General features: G+C 39.6%; 1 protein-coding gene across 11 annotated transcripts in view; it reads right to left on the reverse strand.

Moving 5' to 3' along the window:
- Nucleotides 1-22,347, reverse strand: part of PLEKHA7 (pleckstrin homology domain containing A7) — a 152,860-nt gene that overhangs the window by 78,220 nt on the left and 52,293 nt on the right. The window contains exon 1 of one of the 11 annotated variants that reach the window (XM_081925828.1): nucleotides 16,570-16,999. The exons of the other annotated variants lie outside the window; for them this stretch is intronic. Coding sequence (XP_081781954.1) covers nucleotides 16,570-16,640 — 71 coding nt within the window. The 5' untranslated portion in view covers nucleotides 16,641-16,999. Of the gene's footprint in view, nucleotides 1-16,569; nucleotides 17,000-22,347 lie in introns of those variants that run through there. 11 annotated transcript variants of the gene reach the window in all.

Raw genomic sequence — 22,347 nt, forward strand, 5'->3', positions numbered from 1 at the left:
TGACTATTCCTCTCCCCTGCTGCAGCATCCCAACACCTGAAATTCCTAACTTTCCAGTCCTCTGCCCCAGAAGAATTCTGATCATGGTCACTACAATAATATATCTCCTTTTTTGGAAAGCATAGTGTCTGGTGGTTTCTCAGTAGCATGGATGAGTGCAAAGTCAAAGACTGGGATGGAATTAGTGTCAGTCTACTACAACTGCATTCTGTATATATGTTTTGAAATAATCCATCAACGGAATAATTTGCATAGTCTAGATCTCAACTATTGGATCAGCACAATGTTGGGGAGTTGTAAAGAGAACATTGTTTGCGAGCAGTTTTCCATGGAAAGTGGATTAGAGCTGGATGGCTCTACTTTATTTGCCAGGATTATAATACCATTTTAGTTATTTGTATCACTATTTAAAAAAATAAACCTTAGAATTTGGCTATCAGACATACTTTCTGGACACTGTGGTTGTTAAATGAGAGAAACTTATTTTCATGGAAGAAATGCAACAAAAGATATATCCCTTACCCTGGATTTGCAAAACAAAACACCATTTACTACGCAGAACCCCTTAGTTCACAACCAGCTCCAAGAGTTTTATTAACCAGCCAAGTGTCATATGTCAACATTTTTGTGACTGATTAAATGTGCGTGCGTGTGCGTGCATGAATGAATGAAGAAAACATTTAAGAAATGAAGTCTATTGGCTTGAAGATGGTTGAGCTCAGTAGTATGGCCTGTTTTTGATTACCGGTACCTCCTCTCTGTGAATGCAAGTATTGCTGCCTAGTTTCAGGCTCTCAGTGAATCATTTCTGGCTCTATAGTCTCCTCTTGTGATGTTTTTGTCTTTTGCTTTTTGCCTTTCAGATGGTGCCCACTGCTTCTGTTGCAACGAACAACCTAAAATAGGGCAGGCTCTACCGCTGCAGAAGTGTTATCAGTACTGGAATTTCCAGTAGCATATTAATGTTGTTAATAGTCTAAGGATAGTGTTTTGAGGGGTTCCAAGATATTAAGATGAACAACTTGCCTTCAAATACTTGACCAAGCTGGGTTACTGTTTGACATATTTCGTGATGGATATCACTCCAGTTGATGCCATAAAAGAAGATATACAATACAGTAATTGTAAGATTTTCTATTTATTAGTATAAAGCAAATGAACCTGGCATTGACAGACACTTATCAAACTGGCAGGTGGTTTCTATCAGCACCAGTTGGGAATAAACTGTGGTATTTTAAAAGTTATTTCTTGAGCATACTTTGCACTGTCAGCTATATTATGCCAGTTTTTGTCATCTTCAGTATCAAGCAGTGATAGGGAAGCTTGATAATATACCAGACAAACAAATTTAAGCTCAACTATAAATATAGCCCATGAGCTGGAAGGCTTCTGTACTAGTCAGGGGGCAAAAGCTCATCATGTGTTTTTTTGTGAACTCCATATGTTTAGTAGTGGAAAATAGCTGATAGCCTTGAATAACTATCTGCCTTCTCTGTGTTTTCAACTATAGCCCTAAATTTACTAGAATTATACAATTGTGTCACGAAGTTTTTATATTAATTGCCTATTAATCTTTATTGGTTTAGTAAGACTATTCACATTAAGTATACTTAATTAATTATACTCAATTACCGGTAAGATAGTCAAATGCCTTTCAGATATATTCTTCTGACTGCAATCACTTCTAATAACAGCTTAAATGTCATAAGCATTCTTAACAAAAGGAAAGGTAGCCCATCATTTTGACATACTAAGAGCTTTGATGCATATATATGCATATTCTTAACTCAACAAGTCTTACGTGTTTTCATGAACCTATTAGTGCCTGTGTTAAAAATGCAGGAAACTTTTATTGTGAATGCAGAAGAAGATATAAATCACAACAATATTAAGGCATGTGCAGCCTGGATGGTCTGATAGCCTGATTTGTTAACTAACTCTTATTTGCAGAAAGCACAGTCTCTCATATTCAGATTAAACAGAAAATGAATTTATTTTAAACAGTGAACAGATCTTTCACATGCAGGTAAGTCCTTCTCTTAACAAATCACGCAATTAGTGAGCTGGTTCATAGGAACAGGGAAAAACCTCAGTGAAGCTCCCCTACTCCTGCACAGCTGGGAGAATAACTTCTTAGTGTTTGCTTTCAGATTCACAGAATACTAGCCTATAAATATTTATAATCCAGAAACTATGGATCCAGAATAAAAAATAAATAGAGGCTGAGTTGTTGTATGAAACTTCACTAAGAGGCAGAATGGCAATGCTTGCTTGTTTTTCCAATTTGTGAAATAGAAACACAACAAATGTATATGAAATACAAAGGGTTTTTGCTTCTTTACCTTGATCATTTTTTAAAAAAAAAACATGCATTGATTACAATTTGGTACAGTTTTCAAGTGCCAGATGTGACCAATGGGGAACTGGATGGCCTTGATGCAGATCATGCAACACTAATGACAATTTCTTATATTGTGTTTTCACCTATCCAACATTGTTGTATTAATGGCCTTTCCAGAAAAAGTACGGTATGTATACTTGAGAGCACAAGTACTGAAAACGTAAGAGCACTGAACTCTAAACAAAATTGTTTCACTAAATAGTCTTTCAAATATATTCTAGAAATATCAAGTAAATTCTACACTTGAAAAAGTTCCTGAACGTTAACATTTCCTAAAATTAGCAGATGTTTAAATTCATGTGCACTCTGATCACACTTTAGTAGAAATATTCATCGTGTTCACTGAATACAATTAACATAACACGGTTTAATCCTATATATATTTGTAAAATACTCAAACTGAACAATGAGATTAAAGAAAAAAAGAAAAGGAAAACCACTATGCACGAGTCATTAGCTATGAATTACAACTTCAATAAGTACCAGAAGGTGGAAAAGTAGATAGAAATCAGTTCTGTTAGAAAGGTGAATGATCTATAAATTAGCTTTCCTCTTATACTGGAAGACCAGCTAATCCCTATGACCCTGTTTGGACAGTTATATGTCAGTTTATTAAAATGAAGCCTCCATTGGATAGCTCAGTTAGTAGAGAATAAAACTTTTAATCTCAGGGCTCTGGGTTTGAGCCCCACAAAAAGATTCCGGCATTGAAGTGGGTTGGACTAGATGACCCTCTTGATCCCTTCCAACTCCACAATTCTATTATTCTAAGCATGCCCAAGTTTTTATTTGTTTATATTTATTTATAAAAGTATTTATATACCACTAATTACAAGACATCTCAAGTTGCTTGTGTACTGAACCCCTTCACTACTGCCTTCAAGCAAGCTGTGATTAAACCAGAAATGCTAACTCAACCATAGCTTCCCACTTCATTCAAGCCAAAAACCTATGGATACTAACTTTGAAACAAGCCAGGAATTTAAATCAGCTTCAGAACTGTGGGGTTTGAGATCCTGGCTTATTCTAAGGCTCATAACCCTAGTTCCCCCATTAAGATGGATGAGGAAGCATGGCTATTTAGAAACTTTCTGTTTAATTGCATCTAATGGGATGATGAAATGGACTACATAGATGGGTAAAAGGCTCATGCACATCTTGACTAAATAACAGGCTTAAGAATCCAATACATGGTTTCCAAACACAGCTTTTCTCTGTATAGCTTTAAGGTAACTGTGAAAAAATAAATTTCTCGACGCTGAACCCATAAAACATCTGCTGCCCTAAAACAATGGCTCAGGATTTGAGTGTTTGATCTAGGGAAGGGTTTGTACCAACACCTGACCAATGAGGAGTTTGTCAGCAAATGGCAGAAAACCATGGCTAGAAAAGCCACCTCTATTGGTCTGTCACACCCCCAAAAAAAACTTTATTACCTGGGTTATAAAGGTGCCCTAAAGACATTAAAGCAAAGATTTTGGGATAATACACATAGTGACTTGTGATCTCGATCAAACGCTGTCCGCTGGCAGTACAATATGGGCATGTCTTTAAAAACCTGACAGTTCCAAATTATCGAAGGTTATTCACCAAAGCCGTGTAAATGTCTTTCCTTCTGCAGTGTTGGATGGCAGGTGACGAGGAGTTCCCTACCAGGACAGACTTTGCTCGTGTGCTCAAGACATCGATTCTATAAAACATATTTTGCTGCACTGTGTAAAATATGAGCAAGCCAGGGTTGAACTGATATTACCCTTGTTGGTACCTTTCCCGGGAAAATCAGAGGCTCACTATGTTAGGTTCCTATTGGAAGACCGGACAAATGCTAGAACATTAGCAGTGGCAAGTTAAGTTTTTATCGGTGGTTGCAAGAACAAATGATCCCTATCTTTAAGTCTGAACAAAATGCTTGTTTAACCTGGAGGTAGGCTGTCTGAATTGTGCATTGCTTTGTAACGATTTATTGGGTCTCTAGACCATAATAAAGATTGATGACTGATGATGATAAAACATCCAGAACAAGAAGATAGTGGCACTCTCCACAGCTGACCTACTATAATATTTTTTTTTAAGTTGATATTTTCATGTAGCCATGAAAGAATAAATTAGAAAAGACATGGTTGATTAAAACAAGGAGTTGCACTCTACTTGAATATAATTTTTACAAATTACAAATGATAGTAATTAATTTCATTTTATTTAAACAGAAAGTTATTTCAAGGAAATTGATTTTAAGCAATATCTTACATGTCATCTCCATATCAGAAGGAAGGCTGACAAAAGAAATCCTAATCCTTGAAGAGGCTGCATGGCATATCAGACTAAGACTGCAGGCTCAAATCCCCACTTGGCAATGAAACTCAGTGGGTGACCCTGGGCCAGTCGCTCTTTCTCAGAGTCGCTGTTTGAATAAAACCAGCAGGAAAAAGCACTATGCTTCAAGCTCCTCGGAGGAAAGGTAGGATATAAATTTAATAGATCAAATCCAAGTTAAGATACACATCTAGTATGTCCTTAGAATGGGAAATCCCATAGTTCAAGAGAAAGTTGAGGCTGAATTCCCATACGGTTTATGAGGACATAAGGTGCTGGACTTGATAGACCTGTGGTCTGATTCAGCAGGGTTCTTGTGATGTCCCATAAAGCAAAGTGTTTAGATGAACAGCTGGAGGAGACTCTTGAGAGTCCCATGGACTGCAAGAAGATCAAACCTATCCATTCTGAAGGAAATCAGCCCTGAGTGCTCACTGGAAGGACAGATCCTGAAGCTGAGGCTCCAATACTTTGGCCACCTCATGAGAAGACGACTCCCTGGAAAAGACCCTGATGTTGGGAAAGATGGAGGGCACAAGGAGAAGGGGACGACAGAAGACAAGATGGTTGGATAGTGTTCTCGAAGCTACCAGCATGAGTTTGACCAAACTGCGGGAGGCCGTGGAATACAGGAGTGCCTGACGTGCTCTGGTCCATGGGGTCATGAAGAGTCGGACATGATGAAACGACTAAACAACAACAGCAAGCATGTTAGGAAGCAATTGCATAAAAGTTTAAAATGTTATCATGCTAATCACAGCAAATTAATAACAAAATCTCACATATTTCGGTACTGTATGTTGTTGTTTAGTCATTTAGTCGTGTCCGACTCTTCGTGACCCCATGGACCAGAGCACGCCAGGCACTCCTGTCTTCCATTCAGTACTGTATACCAATAAGCAAATTTAAATGACATTTTAAAGTGCCCATTATACAGAAGTCTACAATTTTATTCTGCAAACTATTCTCAATGAAGTTTTAATTATTCTCATTAGCACTTACTTATTTTTATATTGCCACTCAAATATCACCATGGCAACCCAAAAATCTTCTCATGATCAACAAGGCAATGGACATTTTGATTATTGCCATCCATTCTGCAATTTGAATGAAAATGTTTGTACCAAAGTTTGCCAAAAATGAAGAGGCAGTAAATACTAATCAAGATTTAAAAAGTAAAGTTGTACTCTTCCTAATAGTTTTATTCTTTGCGACTTTTAAGAAATTTGTATCCAATACTACTGTGGATATGATCTGCTGGCTGTTAACATCTGAGGGACAAACTAGACATTGTCCTCATTTACATGCAATGCCAAACTAAATCATAGCTTAGTGCAAGTGAATAAATGTATGGACTCCCCAAAAGGATAATGTGGCCTCTTTGCTTCTCCCCATTTTGCTGTTGTGCTGCGATTAGCTAAGCCTTTGTTTGGCTTAGCATGTCGTCCAAACCTTCGGTCACTGTTTAGCTCTCTCACACAAACCACAAGCTGTAAAACATAGGAAAAAGCTGGCCTGGAAAGAGCTAAATCATGATTCTGAGTTTGGACAGCTCACCAAGCAAAACCATGGCTTAGCTCATGCAGCGCTTTCTAGTGATCTCATCTCATCAACTGGTACATGGGCTCCTACCTCTCCACTTGAAAAGGGAGGTTTGGCATCTCAGCATTATGTCCAAGGCCACACTGCAGCCAAGTTAGCCAGATGACAACTACTGTAACATGACACAACCCAAATTCCATGAACTACATTTCCAAGGTCTCCTGGCTGCTGGGCCTATGCAGTAAATTCTGTTGCTGTACTAACAGTATCTATTGCCACATAAATATAAATTTATATAAATGTGTAAACATGTGTGTTGTGTTCGAGATAAACCATATTACATCTTCTAAGGTGGCATCTGTTTAAAGTATCGAACTAAACAATCATGAAACTAGTTCCATGAGCCAAGGTGGCTTTAGACCAGTGTTTCCCAACCTTGGGTCTTCAGCTGTTTTTGGACTACAATTCCCATCATCCTTGACCACTGATCTTGCTAGATAGGGATGATGGGAGTTGTAGTCCAGAAATAGCTGGAGACCCAAGCTTGGGAAACACTGCTTTAGACCTCACTGTCAGCATCCAGCCCCATGCTGCATGCGGTTTGGTTGTTCAGGGAAAAAAAAAGCCATATCTTACAGATAAACATGCAGTGTCAGTAACAGGCTCTTTGTCTTGCCATGTTCAGCAAGTCAAGTGGAATAAAAGACTTGTCGCATGCAGTCATCCTTTGAACCAGACAAAATAATCAATTCCTGGATGTCCTCCACATATTTTTGTAAACTTTTATTAGGAGCACTATCAGATCTCCAATGTGGTGGAGTTTGAATTGTGCAAATACTATTTATGGGGAGCCTACCAGTTATTGTGTATTGCCCATAACGACAGCATACATTACTTTGTGGTAAATCATATTCACCCCAGCATTGTCCTCATGCCAATCACTAACTGAGACGAATATTGCTGCATTCTGGAACTTGCATACTGATGCAAAAATTTCATATTTTCTCTGGATGTAGCTGCATACTGCTAGGAATGCTCCACTCTTCTTAAAAGTAGCTTGTTTGCTCACTCCTCTGCAATAAATATTTATTTTCCACTGGATGTTACAGCTGACTAATGAATGCTTTTAAAATGCAGGACACTCTGTATATGGTGTTATCTGTCAGTCAGCTTTTTGAAAGAGCAGAAAAATCTCAGTGCTGAACTGAAAATTGGTGAAAGTTAGGATCTATTAATACCTGCTAGGAGTAATTTTCTCTTTTTAAATAGCAGGTAAAAACCACTTCCTCCTGTGGTTTTGTGGCTGCACTTTGTCAGGTTGCTGCCTTCCAATGAGTCAGTGTTAGGATCCCCTAGCAAGCATCTATTAGTTTGCAGTCTGCTTCTTCCATCCGCTGACCACTGCTTCTCATAGGCAGAGGGACTGCAAGAAGGAACTGTAAAGAAGACAGGTTTGATAACTTGAAAGCAGGACTTCTAAGGCTACACATGTACATATTCTGCCCATAGACAAGTGATCCACACACAAAACTGTTCTTCCTATTTGACCTTGATCCTTCTTCCCATTTGTTTAAAATTTCACTTAACAGTTCTCAGTTTCTGAATCCATGAAGGGGGTGAGGAGTATGATCTGTTATGTCCAGAAACAGAGGAAACTGATATATCCTTCATTAATGTAGAATACGACTAGGTCTCATGACTTGGTTCTCGGGCACTATCACCAAAGGGGATACAGGTGTATCAGAAATGCAGGTGTCTCATTAACAAAGCCAGGAGGTGGGGAGCCTTCACCAATTCATGCTGCTGGATATTTCAGGCAGTGATGGAGGGCTATTCTACAGCATTTTTTTCTTCTACATACTCTATGTGAAGCTAAAGAATGGAGAAACACAGCCGTGTTGGCTGATGCTTGTTTTCTCCTGGACAACAAGACTATAGAAAGGATGATTCCATACCAGAAATTATCAACACTGTTTCAATCTTCTTAATCATTATGAAGAAAAAAGGGACACCTTGGATCTCACATGGATTAGCCTGAGTTCCACATTCTCATCTCGGCAACTTTCTTGGGACTATAAGCCAGTGGTGGGCAGGACCAGAGGGGAAAGTGTGTGGAACAAAATTTTTTACTTTTACCTCTGTGCAGCAGGCTAGATTCTATACACATGCAAACACACACCACTCTATCCCACCGCTCAACAACTTAGAGGCATTATCAAAGTTTAAGGACATGTTCTAACCAGACACACTCAATAAGGGTGCAAAGCAGAGCCAATAAGGGGTATGGCTTGGGGAAAGTCCAAAGGGCTAGACAGAGAGGCCTGGAGGGTCACAGTTGGCCTCTGGGTCTGAGGTTCCCCATCTGTGCTTTTAGTGTTTAGCCAACTTTGCTTAAATTAGACCTTTGAAAGTTATTTACAAAGCCTAATGCAGTTTGGTCTGATAGGTGCTTGCCAATTCCTCACCCCACCATAATTTTGCAAAAACCAGGTGTATTGAGTCTCTGGTGATCTAGTGTGCTATGTGTAGCTTGATGAGTCACAAGGTCAGGTTGGCTGCAATGTTTCAAGTTCAAATACACACACACACCAAAAACTTGGAGTTCTGTAGGTACAACAATAGTCCCAAGCAACCCCAAAGGAGGCTTTATCTTTCCACCGACCCCTCTACTCATGGTACCATTTATTAGAGAGAAAGCTTCATTAAAATTTCATTTTATTCTTATACCAGAGTCACTTTCATACTTTGTAACTGCAGAACCTAGCCTTTCAGGACTTAGGAACTTTCAGGACTTTCAGGACTTAGGAACTTTATGTAGATTTTGTTAGGCTTAAACAGGTCTCCTCCAAGAAACTGTGGTGCCTAAGGTAGAATAACTAATGGAGACCCCATTCCAGGCAGCAAAAATGAATCAAGCAAGTTATAACTTGCACTTTAATGGAACTTTACTTAAATGCAGGGCTGAGCCAGGGATTAAGTGGGAGTATCAGATGGTATGGTATGGAAATCAATGATTGTTCTATCTACTCAAGAAAATGATAGAGCATGAACAGTTATGGGCCTCTGAGACCCAAAGACCATAAAACGGAGTAGGAATTAAGGTTAAGAAATTTGAGATATTTCTGTTCAATGAACCATCAGTGTTGAAAACTTATTTATTTCTTAGTTCTTTAAGTCAACAACAACAAATAATTCAATATATCACTAATAAACAGAGTAATACACCTGATTTTTTAAAGTCATCATTTGGTATTTCTATGCATGAAGCAAATGAAGGGAATATTCAGATTTCTTTTCGTTTCTTCTTGCACAAGCAACCAAAGTGGGTACCATACATTTTAAAGAAATGTTTTGACCAACTGTTCTGGAAATGTGGTAGTAACTGTAACTGAAATTTTTAGTTAGCCAAAATGCAATAAAATATAGTTTTATAACCCTTCTATTAAAAGAGTGTTAGATGTGTGCTGCCCCACAATAAGTTCATGGAGAAAAAATATATCCATAATGTTAGTTAATTAATCATGGGAGTGTAGAGCAATACCCTCTACAGCAATACTGCTTTGCTTTATATTAATCTTCTTTATTTTATTGAAGAGGAGTGTGAACAGAAGGCATTAAGTTCAGTGTTCCTTCTTTCCAAGCCCCATTTTGCCTGCTAGTATGATTTATAATAAAACACTGCATTTTCCAGTTGCATTAATCATAACTGTATTCTCACAGTAAGTTTCAGCTTGCACAGTATTTAGAACTGTAGTCAGGAGAAAGCCAAAAGGACAATATATAAGCAGAAACAAATCAAAATTCAACCTCTACCAATATACCAAACATCTTTCAACTTTGTGATTATTCTTTTAATGAAAGAGGAATGATGATATTGTGTGAATTCCTGAAGTGGGCATTACATTGCTCTTGAAAGAAAACCGTTCAAGTTCCCCAAGTGGGAGACAGAGAGGTGGTTTGGAATGAAGACTGAGGATTTCTACAAGTGGTTAAACCCCTCTCCCCCTTTTACATTGTCTTGAGGACAATATTTTTCTGCAAAGTAGACTACAGTATTACAAATATTATTCCTAACATTATCTCCTATTGAGGAAAACGAGAAGATCTTGAGTTCTTCTGTGATGGAACGGAAATGTTATTATGTATTGAAATGAGTTATATACTGTATTTTGTTTTGCTGTGTTATTATGAAATTGTTACTATGTCATTGTTTTGCTTTTTTATTATGAGATTGTTTTTGTAGTGTTTGTTTGAAATGCATTACTGTTTCTTTGTCGTAAGCCGCTTTGAGCGTGTGTGTTTTTGTGGGAAAGTGGCATACAAATAAAATGAATGAATGTCCGAGTGCAGATTTGGAGTCCCAGGTCCTAGTCTGAAACTCTAAAGCACCACACCACACTGGTTCACATAATTATCATGTGATTTCTGTAATACAATGTGAAACTTCATGCTCCCCCTCCATTCAGTTGGAGAGCCACTGTTGTAATACTCCCATAGCTTAAGAACTACTGTTGAAATTTCAAACTCTGATTCAATCGACTGAACTGCACAGTAATCCAGATCTCTCATGCTCTTTGATTTACAAATGACTAACAAAATAAACCGGAGATCTATCCAACATGCTGAAGCTTCAAAATGCTCCTCTACTATTACTTTGCCTTTGAAGAGAATGTTCAAGTATTATTCCCTTCAAGCAAAATGAGTCTACTGTTTATTTTAAAGTACATTCCTGCTTAGCAAGTTATTTTTATAATATGCAACTGTTAACTGTGTTGTTTATTCTGTGAAGCCCAAATAAGTGCTGACATTTTAACTGTCTGCCAAAAACGTTTCTCAAAATCAATTTTCTGATTTGCCAGTAAAGTAATTATATCATATTTTATACCCTTTCATTAAATTACTTCTGTATGCAAAGCTTCAGCAGTGGATAAACCAGACTGTGCCACCTTCTTGCATTTTAATTTTATCTTATTTAATCCACTGTATGCACATTCATACTTGTAGAGGAAGGAATTATTCTTTCTGCATTAAAAGGACATAGAACAAATCCATGTTCTAACCAGTATAAAACTGCATGTTTCTAGGTTTATTGGATTAAAATACAGCTTTATATGGTGGCCTAATGTTTCTCTATGTTTAATATTACACTTTACATTCCCTACATATTCCCTATACAATCCATATATTCCTATGAATGCTTTATTTAAAATACTAGTGAAATGCCTGTCATGAAGACATGTGGGAAATGATATATATTGCATAGATGGATAGCACTGTCAGTGGGGTCAATAAAGGCTGATGAGCCTGCCTCTGTCAGAAGCAGAAAGACACAACTCCCAGATTTACTTCTGTTCTAGCTTCTGCTGAGAATAGCAGAAAAAGGAACTATGACAGAACCAAAAGTCAGAAAGTGAACAGGTCACAGTCTACTGAACACAGAAAGAATATAACTTATTTTTCATCTAAATATGTCAGTGTCAAACAAGGGAATTTCTCTTTGCATGAAACAGGTCCACTATCCCCAACTATGGAATGACTTCACTTTTGAAAAACCATGTTTAAAAAGTCTCATTCATCTTAACAACATATTCCAACACAATGCATGAAAAATTGTGCCAATTATACAATCTTTCAAAATTCTCTGGCGTTTTTCAAAACTTCTGCATTGTGATGATGTTTTTATTATCTTCTCACATGCCAGTCTGGTTATTTAACTGAAGGGTGACCCAAAAATATTTTTCTCTTCTTCCACAACTGATACTGAACATTATGTGACAACTAAGTATGCACAGACCTCACTGAGGTATTTTTGAGGTATTTTTGCCTTCAAGCATTTTCTTCAAGCTTTCCTCCCTGACCGATTATCACATTTTCATACAGATTCAAATGTGTATTTGCAAAGCTCTATGTATTACTCTAGTTACGCACTACTGGTCTTGAAATTAGTTTTTTGTCTTTTTCTATCATATATACCTGTTATCAAAAGGGACACGGGTGGCGCTGTGGTCTAAAGCACTGAGCCTCTTGGGCTTGCTGATCGGAAGGTCGGCAGTTCGAATCCCCATGACTGGGTGAGCTCCCGTTGCTCTGTCCCAGCTCCTGCCAACCTAGCAGTTTGAAAGCATGCCAGTGCAAGTAGATAAATAGGTACCGCTGCAGTGGGAAGGTAAACAGCATTTCCATGCACTCTGTTTTCTGTCACGGTGTCTCATTGCACCAGAAGCGGTTTAGTAATACTGGCCATGTGACCCAGAAAGCTGTCTGTGGACAAACACTGGCTCCCTTGGCCTGAAAGCGAGATGAGCACCACAACCCCATATTCGCCTTTGACTGGACGTAACTGTCCAGGGGTACTTTACCTTTTTACTTTTACTTGTTATCAACGAAAAGGTGAGTTGTTATTTATAAGCCTGTTTTAGAACAAGGAAAAAATTAATGTTTGCCAGGTCCAGAGGGTGGCAGCATCACAATGGGCGTGTTCATTTGGAATGTTCTCCCTAGGAAGGCTCCCCTGACTCCATCATTACATATCTTTAGACACCAGGCAAAAATGTTGTTTTAGTCAGACCCTTTTAACTTTCTATGGCCTTTTTGTGAGGGTGAAATGTTTTAATGTACTGTATTTTAAAATATATATAGAGAGAGAATTATCTTTTAGGGTTTTTAATGCTGATTTTAATGTATGTATATGTTCATTTTTTGCTTAAAATAGTGCAAGTTGCTTTGAGTTGATGTGGCAAAAAAAAAAAAACTACCAATAAATTTAATAAATAAATAATATTCCTCTGTCTAGAATCAGGACTATCAATTATATATTTCAATGAAATTCCCAAACCATGTAAGGAAAGCTATTTATATATACAATTACTGTGATTCTATTTTCTTTATATTTGCTATTTGCATTTATTTTACTTTTTTGTAACCAAGTTGGTATGAGCAGCAAATGCTACATGGAACAACAGACAACCCTAAAATGTCTGTCCCAAAATGAACAATGCCATAAAAGTCTTACCCCACCCCCGCCAAAAAAAATTAGGCAACTCCTCAGTCACAGAATTCATCTCAATAAAGCACCAAAAGTAATTCCCAATAATGAAAAAACTAAGAAACCTGAATGCAATCAGTAATTAGGAGGCAGAAAACTTGACAAGGATTCAGTGTGGATTCTGCTAAAATTAAAAGGGAGCACAGAGAGACTTAGCAAATGTGTTAAGACAGCCTGCCCCCACTCCCATCTGAAACACCAAAAGCACAAACAGAAGCAAGGGGCGCTGTCTTAAAGCCCTCTGAAGAAAGTCTTCACAGCAGCCTCACTCCTCTAAAAACTGATCATTAAAAATTAAAACACTCTTTGAAGTAGCTACCCACTATGCAGCTTTAAGGCAGTGAAGAGACTGTCTTCAAGAGGAATGGGAGGGGAGAGAATAACTTCTTTTCAGAACCCTTGGGATAACTCTGTGGCCCCCAGGTTGGGAACCACTGGTATAATCCATTACATAGTTTTGTGTGTTTGAGTCCCAAATACCTACACTCAGTGTTATTTTTCTAGGAAGAGGTGTCGGAACTCACAACAAACACCTCCCTTGTTCTCTTACAATGGCAAAGGCGCCAACTTGAGAGGTTCCGGCAAGTTCTGGCTGGGGGAAAAACCGCCTATGATACTTCCAGACAACCAGACTAGGGAAGATAATCATAGTGCTCTTCTCATTCTGGAGAAGTCCAGTCATTCTAAAATATTTGCATAAAATGGGAATTGTGCACAGACAAGACATGAAGACCCATAATGTTGTTTATTGTATGTTGTACCCAACTAAGTTATACCATAAAATTAATGTATCTAATCTATTAATTTCAATGAGACTTTTCTGAGTATGACTAACATTAGATACAAACCTGTGCTTTTAAAATACATAACTGAATGCTACTAGCCAGCTGCTTTCATAGAAATTATATTCTGAAAGTTGGAATATAAATAATTGTGGGGGATAAATAACTAAAGTTTAAGACAGTCACAACTTCACTGATTAACATATGGAACTGCAGAAAGCTATGAGCTGATGAGTGAGACATGACTTCCAGTCTCCAAATGGATGAACCCATCCTGTATCAAAACCCTTTAGTTGTTGTTTATACTGCTCCTGAGTCTACACATGTGCTCAGAGGTGCCTTTCAGAGCTGCACACCCAGGCCAAGCAGTCTCCAAAAGAATGAAGACAGGGACATCTCAAAAGCAGGCAGCCGGATCATGCACAGGCTGTGGCACCCAGGAGCTCAGAATGGCCCCTCACTGGCCTGATCTGGCTGTGCCCCTACTAACTATCCTCCCCGCTTCTGGGTGGCTGTTTCATCAGTGGGCAGGTGGCAGCACCCCTTTTAGATGGGAGCAAAATGTGATTTCTACCTGTAGTGGTTGTCCACCTTCAGGTATAGAAACTTGATCCCCAACTCCCATAAGCATCTGCCATTAGTATGGCCAAAGGCCAGGAATGATGGCAGTAAAGGTCCGACATCATGTGGAGAGCTCAAAGTCCCCCACCTTTTTCTAAGTGGTGCCTCAATTACCAATGTCTCTAGTTCAATCTTATTCCTAACCCACACTGCTAAGCCAGCTGCAGCCTGATTTACATCCAGAAATTACCTTAGCCCTCCGGAAGCTCACACATGCAGTGTCTAATAGTGGAACACACACACACCACAAACTGATTGCTAAGGCTAATTTGTTCATGAGTGGGCAAAATTCTTATTCAGACATCAATACGTGATCAGCTAGTCACTGCTGAGGAAAAGTAAGCAATCTGGTTGGCCACTCAGAACAGGATGTTAGACTAAATAGGCCTTGGTCTAATCCAGTAGGACTCTTATGTTCATATGTTAACAATGGAGAAATCCAGGATTTTAGTATAGCTGCAAATAGGTAGAAGCAAGTACCCTCGCAGACAAATGGCAGCAACAATGGGCATGTGTTCCTCTCTTTACTATCAATGTACTTCAATAGGTTTCATCACCAGATAATGAGGTGAGTTTCCATGGGTTTCTTATCTCTGTAGACTCAAATGCCAATTACATTCCTTCAATATAGGAAGTGCCTAAGTCCTTCTCAGGCCATCTAGGGCTTTTATATACATATAAATAAATATATTTCCAGATAAATACTAGGGAGGCCTGCATTTAATTTTGGGTAGGCCTGCTTTGCTTCCAAACTAATGGGTAGTTCATCACCTGCGTTTGCTGTTAGAGGGAATGACCCACACTCTCTACACAATGCTCCTCATATGCCAGGTAGTGTAAGCTAACCATATTCACCATGATTCCTTCAGGGGATTTCATATTAGTGATCACCACTGCAAACATCCCAAGTCCTATCACCAGGTACATTCTTATGTTTAGACACATTAATTATTAACTTCCTCTTTTACTCTCTTCCTCAAACGCATTTCAAACACATGAGTAATTTTACAGAAACTCTGAACTCTAGTTTTCGCTTCTTTTTACAACCTTGCACCAGAAAGAGGCAAAGGTTTCAGATACAGACACAGTAAACAAAGACTGCATTCCTTTAAAAAGGTGTGCCAGAAACCAAAGACAGTTAGTGAAAGCTGAGAATGAAACTTGTTTAACTTCTATTTGTTCTTTATTACACTTCAGTCATCAACACAAGGAACATAATTTAACAGAAATCTTTGAACTTTCGAGCCATGTCACAACATGCCTGGAAAAGTTACATGAGAAACTATTTCTAAAGGCAATATTGATCTCTTGCTTAGCAGAGGAAACCACATACAAAAATGCAGGAATCATTCTTCTTATCAGCATTCACTAATTTCCCCATATGTAAATATTTTGAACATGCCTTGCCCTATAGCTTTGAAAGTATAATCAAGTCACCAGAAAACTGATTTACCAGGATCATGTTCTCTGGGACTGAACAGGTTTCTTTTAACAGGAACCTAACAGCACTATAACAGACACGTATTTGACACAGCATGACAAAATAACCATCCAAATGCACTACAGACACTGTTTTAAAAAACTGAATGATAAACGATTCACTTTTGTTCCATTCAAAACATTAGGAAGCTTCAAATACCTGATCATGGAAACATCAGCTACCCGTTTAAAATGCAACATCTTTTTAAAACACTGAATAGAGATTAGCACAGAAAAGCACACCATAATTTTACCATTAAATATTGCCTTTGTTCTCCAGTTCTAAGTCTTTTCAGGCAAATGTTCATACAGCTATCCGTAAGAGAAGCACCACACTGCAGTTTTACAAAACTAAATACATATACTAAATCTAAACATGTACATACCTGCATGACACCTGGAAGAATGGATGTTCTGGCTGAGAAACAGAGTTTGAAAATCCAGCTTTACTCCCCATTGTGTTCGTGTACTAGAATCACTTACATTTCTTTCATATTCCATACGTTAAAACCAGAGTATTAAAACACCCACATCCATCTGTACAGCATCATTCAGCATCGTTCAGCAGCCTACTAAAAAAAGCCAAGAGCACTCTGAGCTGGTCTTAAAATTCTGACCGCATATCTGATTGCTTCTTCCTCAACGGCAAAATTTCCCACTATCAACAGTCTTCTAAATACTATATACCACAAAATTTAGAAACATATGGTTGTATAAGCAAGGAACAAGCATCTTATTCCCAACTGCATATAAAATATTGTACTGTATTCTTCTTTCAAAGACAAGGCTTGAAATGCTGTAACGAGAACAAGGGAGAGAAAAAGAGCGAGAGACCTGGTATCTTAAACAGCAGCCTGGTTTGGCTGTCAGCCAGCAACCAGCAGAACTTATTGCCAATGCTGCAAATCCCTCCTATCAGCTAATGAAGATCAAGACTGCAGGTGAAACATGATTTTTATCTCTATGACAAGGATTCCCTTGGAAATACAAAGATATATGACCTTGAATTCTGTAAAGGAAATTAAAAACAGCAACGATTTAAACCAAATGGCACCGTTTGTATAATATTATCTACCATAGCTAATGTTTCTGCATATCATAGCTATGCAAGAATTCACTGGGTTGAAGTCTTAAAAAGCACATAGAAGGGTTTAATTAGCTGCTTTTATTTTTTAAAAATGGTAATAAATTCCTACTGATTTCTATAAAATCACGTAGAAGCCATTTCAGAGGAAAGTAATCATATCCGGAACTATCAACAGAAAGTATGAACAATAGTAAATTCGTCTATTTCAACCTCTTCTGCATTATCCAATGCCAATAAAACTTTAACATCACATACATAACAGTCAAAGACACTACTATGAGCACTTACATTCTGAACTGGCAGCAGGCTAGCAAACTGAAAGCACAGCCATGCCTGAAAATAGTGCTGGATTTAATATCCTAAGCAGGAATGCTATTCTAAAAAATTCCTTACAAGACTGTGAGGTCTATACCACAGTCGTGGGAGGTTTTAAATTAATGCAGATAATTGGTGTAGGTGACAGAGGGTGCTGTGCATAGTCAATTGAACAGCACTGTATGTGGAAACCCAGGATGCATTGAGTTCTCACACAAGAAGGGCTTGGCTGAAGACTGCAGGCAAGACAAGTGAAAAATTCTCATTTCCCACCTTGCTGGGAGCAGTGGGGGGAGGCGTTCTCCCACAATTTGTGACTGTAGGGGATGATGAGGGTGCCTGGGATCTTGGGAGCCAGTCAGCACCTAGCTAGGCTCCTGAGGGGCAGAATTCAAAGTGGGCCTGGGTGAGAACTTCTCCTATCCAGGTCCATTCAAGGGATGGTTTTAGGCTTTGCTATGGACATCTGTTGGTTGCTGGTTACAGGCAGGATGTGAATTTTCCTAAAGACAAATTGACTGGTTTTGCCTACGTCATAGCAATGTTGCAACTTTTGGGTGAAGAGGCATTGGGTTGGATCCTTAGTTGTGACAGGCAGGAAAAGGTCTCTGCTCACTTGGTCAAGATCATTCTCTGCTGGCACTGGGCGCCAGTCAGGCTGGCAAAAAATAATATCCTCCTTTCCCCTTTCTGACAGATGTCAGGGGGTTCAGGAACTTATCCAGGGTTGGGTTTCCTTGGAATGAAGGTCAATAGAAACTGTGGTGTCTTTAGGCACAGTTTAGTTTATTTACACATATGTACAACCAGGGATGTGCTCTATGGGGAGCTGGCTTCAGGCACAAGGCTCATTGGCAGACCAACTCTGTGTTACAAAGATTTCTGCAAATGTGACATGAAGACTAGCAAACGTAACCCTGCCCTGTGGGAATCCCTTGCAGACGACTGCAGTGCCTGGAGGAAGACAATCAGATTATGCATCCATAGCAATGACCAGAGGAAGGATGACTGCTGATAGGAGCACAGAGAGAAGAAATGCCATGGGCATCTGCAGCAGCACAACCAAATGCATTCATCTCCCCCAGCTGCAACAAAACATGTCTCTCCTGTATTGGTCTCCACAGCCACAGCAACACTGCTACTGTCCACCAGTTTGACTTCACCCTCAAAGGTGCATTGTCTCCAGAGACAGACAGATGTCAACAACATACAACAGGAACCTAAGGAGTTCAAAACATTAATACAGTTACAGATCTTGCTTCCCCACTAGGTTTCCAGGTGATCCCCAGAGCCCAGCAGAGCAAATGTGTCTCTGTCTCTTTAGCTTCTGCCTGCTTTCTTGCTCAGCTGAGAAAAACTAGCTATTGTCCTTCTAAGTGACAACCAGGTAAAGAGGGTGCCCACCCATTTGCAACTTCTGCTTGCCCCATGCCTTGAGCAGTTTTGCCTTTGTCCTGTCACTTTCCCCTAGAAAACCTGCTCTTTGGCGCTAAATTGGAACAAATGGCAATCTGTGGCAAATCTAGCTGCTGTTTGTTCCAATTCAATGCTAAACTGTGGATGGGGGGGGCAAAAGGATGTGCGGGTGAACCCTAAGTAGTAGCTCTTGCAGCCCGGGGCATTCTTTTTGGATGCTGATCATGGTGCTTAACTGCTCAGCCCAACCGTCATTGCCTACACCAGGGGTCAGCAACCCGCGGCTCCGGAGCCGCATGTGGCTCTTTTACACCTTTGCCGCGGCTCCAGGGCGGATACTAGTGAGGGGAGGAGGCGCATTGTGCGCCCCAACACTCCCCACTGTGGCGGGCACTGTACTGGCTGTGACGTCGCATGGGGGCAGTGCGTGCGTTAGTCACGCACCATCCCGATGTCACCTTCCTGCCCGCTGTCAGATCGGAGGGCAGCGGCGCGCATGTTTGCGGCTCCCAGTTTGTTTTTCCTTCGGAAACGGGTCCAAGTGGCTCTTTTTGTCTTAAAGGTTGCAGACCCCTGGCCTACACGAAGGGAATGATTTAGCAAGCTGACCAAAAAACCCCAAACCTATACCTACTCTGATCCATGATATCATATCAAAATTTTAAAGATGGCCTACAGCTCTTTTTGCCTGAGGCTGTTATTCAAAACATCTTGGTTAAAATTAATCTTCATAAAGTATGACCAGAAAGCCAATTTTAGAAAAATTAAAGTGAGACCAAACATAGTAACCTTTTTAAATCTTCAAGTTTTACTTTACAAATAAAACTAAGACTGTATGCATTGCAAGTGAACTCCCAGAGTATTCTTCCCTACCAATCTAAACAATATGAGTGAAATAATTTAAAATCATTTCACATTCCTACACATGCCAGCATTAATAACAGAAACTTAAACTGGGCAGATGAAACTAGGTTTCCAGACTGTCAACTGATGAGTCATGCCATCCATAAGAGCTGTAGATTAGACCTTTGACACTTTCCTTAAAGTTATTTCATTGCAGTACTATCTGTTCACACACAATTAGAAAAGTTGAATATTATATGTCATTAAAAAAATTTAAGTGTCTGAAATTAAGTACTGTAATGTCCCTTTAAGTGTTCAAAGTTTTTGTATCACTCTCAAGTGCTCAAAGTCTTTCATATGCATTATATAACTGTAATCCTTGCAACAACCCTGCAAGATAAATTAGTATTATTCTCCATATGCTGACTGCTGAGGGAAATTGGCTTATCCAAGCCCATATTGTGAGCACACAGGAAATAAAATACTCCATCCAAAGACTTCCTGATTATTAGCTCAGTCTTTTAACCTCTTACTTCACCAGCACTGTCAATGTACTCTGAAAATTGTGTACTGTTCTATAAAGTATGTTAATAATAATAATAATTTTTATTTATACCCCGCCCTCCCCAGCCAAGATCGGGCTCAGGGCGGCTTACAAGCAATAATAAAAACAAGTTGAATGAATTCAACTTAAAAACAAGATGAAAATACAACATTAAAATATTGAAACATTAAAATATTAAAATGCAGCCTCATCACAGGAAGAGAAAGGAAAAGGGAAAAAGAAAGAGGGGGAGGGAATCAAATTGGTTCCAGCCCAAAGGCCAGGCGGAACAACTCTGTCTTACAGGCCCTGCGGAAAAAATCAGATCCTGCAGGGCCCCGGTCTCATGAGGCAGAGCATTCCACCAGACCGGAGCCAGTGTTGAAAAGGCCCTGGCTCTGGTTGAAGCTAATCTAACTTCCTTAGGGTCAGGGACCACTAGGGTGTTGCAATTTATGGACCTTGAGGCTCTCCGTAGGGCATACCGGGAGAGGCGGTCCCGTAGGTACGAGGGTCCTAGGCTATGAAAGGCTTTAAAGGTCAAAACCAGCACCTTAAATCTGACCCTGTACTCCACCAGGAGCCAGTGCAGCTGGAAAAGCACTGGGTGAATATGCTCCCATGGCAGAGACCCCATGAGGAGCCTTGCTGCTGCATTCTGCACCCATTGAAGTTTCTGGGACAGCTTAAAGGGCAGCCCCGCGAATTACAGTAGTCAAGCCTGGAGGTGACCGTTGCATGGATCACTGTGGCCAGGTCGGGGTGGGAAAGGTAAGGGACCAACTGCTTGATGCGGCGAAGGTGGAAAAATGTCGCCTTGGCTGTTGCTGTAACCTGCAACTTACACAACAAAAAGCTGCTGTATTCATGCAGTCTCTGTCTGAAAATCCACCATGGTGTAAGTCCACCATTTGCCTATTTAGCATTTGCTTTACAAGCAAAGTTGCTCAGATTCTGCTGTACTTAAGGCTCTAGTTTAAATGCTGAGATTGTCATAGAATCATAGAATTGAAGAGTTGGAAGCGACTCTGAGAGTCACCTAGTCTAACCCCATGTAATGCAGGAATCTCAACTAAAAATTTAAAACCTCCAGTGAAGGAGTCTGTTCTACTATGGAACAGCTCTTACCATCAGAAAGGTGAGTCCAGCACCTTCTGAGGGAGTCCAGAGGACTTGAACTCACTTCTGCCTGCTTATTTGACTGGTTTCAGTTGGTCCACCATAAAGATATAGGGTACAATTTGAACTCACACTAAGGCTTTCCCAAAGGGAAAATCTCCTTTCTCTCTCACCCCCATGCATTCCGTTCTGAGAGTTCTTCCAACCAGATTAGGGGAGAGCATGAAGCGAGGAGAAGGGAAGTCCCATGCACTACGGGAACTCACTGTGCTGGCTTCTGATAACATGATAATTTAGTTGAATGTAGCCTATAATGTCAATCGTTTTCCTGTATTGGCAGGTTGAACTAGATGAGCTTTGAGATCCCTTCCAACTGTATGATTTTGTGCGGTTGAAAGCAACTAATAGATTCAGAAGAACCAACAGGATGCACTCCTCCTGATTAAGATAATCCACAGGAACACCAGGGCAGTTTCAGTTCCAAACCTGGGTAAAAGTAATCAATATAACTGAAGAATATCTGGAGTTCAGATGTCACAACATGTTCCATGATTCCTCCAAGTGGACTAAAGTTTGCTGGGGCTTCCATTTTTTAAAATGGGAAGCATGGCATCTTTCTAGTCCATAGGGGTCACCTGCTCTGTCATTTATTATTTTTACTATCCAGTAGCAGATCTGATTAGCCAAGGTGGGCACTGATGGGAAAAAAAACTAGTTGTGGATATCACATATCCAAAAATCTTGTCCACAGCTCCAGGTTGCACAAACTGAAAGATATCAAGAATCCAAACACACAAGGACTAGCGGAAACTTCAGTCACATCCAAATCCATATCTGGAG

This window comes from Podarcis melisellensis, assembly GCF_964234715.1.
Source record: "Podarcis melisellensis genome assembly, chromosome: 1".
NCBI classification, from domain to species: Eukaryota; Metazoa; Chordata; class Lepidosauria; order Squamata; family Lacertidae; genus Podarcis; species Podarcis melisellensis.